Source organism: Silene latifolia, chromosome 1, assembly GCF_048544455.1.
Source record: "Silene latifolia isolate original U9 population chromosome 1, ASM4854445v1, whole genome shotgun sequence".
NCBI lineage: Eukaryota > Viridiplantae > Streptophyta > Magnoliopsida > Caryophyllales > Caryophyllaceae > Silene > Silene latifolia.
The window spans coordinates 82,611,778-82,614,703 of NC_133526.1; the positions used below are offsets into that span (position 1 = coordinate 82,611,778).

Here is a 2,926-nt window from a genome sequence, read left to right on the forward strand (position 1 = left end):
ACCTTTTTTTTTTTTTTTTTTTTTGATAAAATGTAAGTATATATCAAAAGAGAAAGGTCACCATACAATGGGATCGGGACACTCATCGAGACAACGAAATGTCAGGCCCATATTACAACGTACCGCCAAAATTGGCGGCCCAACAAAACATAAACAAACACAAACCTAAAAAAAGAGGAAATCATCTTCATCTCCCCCAAAACCAATTTCGATCAACCCAGAAAATCAGACGCCATTAATCAGGAGCTCTTGAACCCAGTTTTCATCCCTCCTACTCAGGTTCCTTCGATCTAAACCTCGGATTCTCAATTGCAGCTCTTCTATAAGCAGTCTCGCAAGCCTGTGTGGTCGGATTAGCATTAGATCATACCTGCATCTATTCCTTTGGTGCCATACGTAATAGATACATGCATTAATCGCAGCATCAAGGATTCCCTGTTGAACCTGAGAGCCTTGTCTCCCTTGTCGCCAATGGACCCAGTTGGTAGCAGGGAAGTTGATTCCCAGCCATCCTCTTATTTGAAGAACAAGTATCTTGCTATATGGACAATCGAAGAAGAGATGTTCCATTGTCTCCTCCGATCCTCCGCAAATGCAGCAGGTATCATCATCACTGATTCCTAATTTATAAAATTTGCTTTTTGTGTTCATATTTCCATGATGATAAATCCAAGCAATGAAGCCATGTTTAGGGACAGTCCACACATTCCATACAAATCCCGACCACGAAACATCCGGCGATTTTACTCGCAGGAACTCATAGCCTTTAGAAATCGTGTATCTATTAGCATAGGAATCCCAGAGTTGTTGCTGGTATGCTAGTTGAAGATCCCCTTTCACTCGACAGATCTTTCTCCAGTACCAGGAGGAATTAGCGCTTGGAGAGTAGTCATGCCAAGTTAGCCCCTTTAGGTAGATGTTACTTACCCATTTGACCCATAACATGTCTGGTTTAGTGTAAATCCACCAAACCAGTTTGCCAACAGCTGCCTTGTTCCATAGAATGTCTTGTTTCAGGCCAAGACCTCCCTCTTTTTTTGGCCGACACACTTTATCCCAAGCAACCAAGGGTGACCTTAGGTAATCAACTCCCCCATCCCATAAGAAGTTTCTACAAATTTGTTCAATGGAAGTAATGATTCCAGATGGAAGGATGAACATTTGCCCCCAATAGTTATGCAAAGTCTTAAGCACGGCCCTGACTAGAACCAACCTACCTGCATAAGATAATTTCCACGGCTCCTGTGGTTCGGATTCTAGCCACAATCTTATCAATGAGAGGTTTGCAGATCCCGAGCATTAAGTCTGGTAGTCTTAATAGGCACCCCTAGGTACCTGAAAGGGAGCTTACCTTCAATTAGCCCGAGACCCCGAGAAGAAAGTCAGACTTTAAAGGATCTTTCACCCCATTAAAAAACACATTAGACTTTCCTTTACTCATCTTGAGTCCTGAAGTAGCTGAAAAAGTTGAGAAAGTCCTGATAATAGTCATCATTGATATAGCATCTCCTTTACTAAAGAGCAAAAGATCGTCTGCAAACATAAGATGAGCAAGCCTCATAGGTGAACATAGAGGATGGAATTTGAAACCCATTGTAGTAGTAGTTGTCAACAACAATCTTGATAGGTACTCCATACATATGGTAAACAACAAGGGAGAAAGGGGATCCCCCTGTCTCAATCCTCTTTGACCCTTGAAAAAGCCAAACGTATTTCCATTTAGATTAAGGGAATAGGTAGCAGTAGTGACACACTGCATCACCCACCCTCTGAATGAACCTGGAAATTTAAGAGCCTGCATCATTTGGTCAAGGAAGTCCCATTCTATAGTGTCATAAGCTTTTTGAAGATCCATCTTGATTAGGCATCTAGGAGCCACTGCCTGCTTCTCATACATTCTCATTAGATCCTGACAGATTAGAATGTTTTCCATAATGCTTCTTCCCTGAATAAAGCCTCCTTGATTTTGAGAAATGATATCAGGTAAAACAAGGGCTAGCCTATTGCACATCAGTTTTGAGATGCATTTGTATAGTACATTGCAACAGGCTATAGGTCTATACTCAAGGACAGTAGTGGGGCTTGGCACTTTAGGGATGAGAGTGATAAGGGTAGTGTTCAGCTGTTTAAGAAGCAAACCTGACTGGAAGAAATCAGAGATAGCATTACAAATCCCATCTCCCACTATCTCCCAGGAATCCTTAAAAAACTGACTAGAATACCCATCCGGTCCCGGAGCCTTGTCATTAGGAATACTGAACATGACCTCTTTTATCTCTTGATGTGTAATAGGGCTTAAGAGCTTCTGACAATGGGCCTCCGTACACATCTTACCTTTCTGAACCACTGAATGATTAACCTGAAGAATCTGACTTTTGGACCCTAAGAGCATATTGTAATATTCTAGGAATGCCATTTGAATACCATCTTCATCAGTATGCAGCCTAGCATTGTGATCCTTAATCTGATAGATAGAGTTTTTCTTTCTCCTAGACTTGATGAACCCATGAAAATAAGAAGAGTTAGTGTCTCCCTCAGTCATCCAGTGAGCTTTGGCTTTCTGCTGTAAAAATTTCAGTTTGGCTTCATGTAGGAAAAGAAAACGTTTATGTGTTTCATATTCCTTCTTAATTAGAACTGCATCTCCTGGGGAGTGATGCAGCAGCTGTTGGATGTGAGTCAAACTCACCTCAGCTAAGTCTGATTGTTTCTCCACATCACTAAATTGAGACCTATTGAGTTGCTTAAGCGTAGGCTTCAGCAATTTGAGTTTCCTGACCACCCCATACATATGTGTCCCTCTGATGTTTTGAGACCAACAAGCTGTGACACATTCTTGAAAACCAGGTGCCTTACTCCACATATTAAAATATTTGAAGGGTCTTTTGCGAGGCTGGGTAGTAGCAGCTGTAACTATGCAAGGAGT

At 41.6% G+C, this 2,926-nt stretch overlaps 1 protein-coding gene across 1 annotated transcript; it reads right to left on the minus strand.

Annotated features, from left to right (window-relative positions):
* Positions 1 to 225: 225 nt before the first annotated feature.
* Positions 226 to 1,300, minus strand: LOC141649422 (uncharacterized). The gene is made up of 2 exons (XM_074458112.1): positions 1,218 to 1,300; positions 226 to 1,111 (listed from the first exon to the last, which is right to left on the minus strand). The coding sequence occupies exons 1-2, from the start codon at positions 1,298 to 1,300 to the stop codon at positions 226 to 228; spliced, it is 969 nt and encodes a 322-aa protein (XP_074314213.1).
* Positions 1,301 to 2,926: the final 1,626 nt, after the last annotated feature.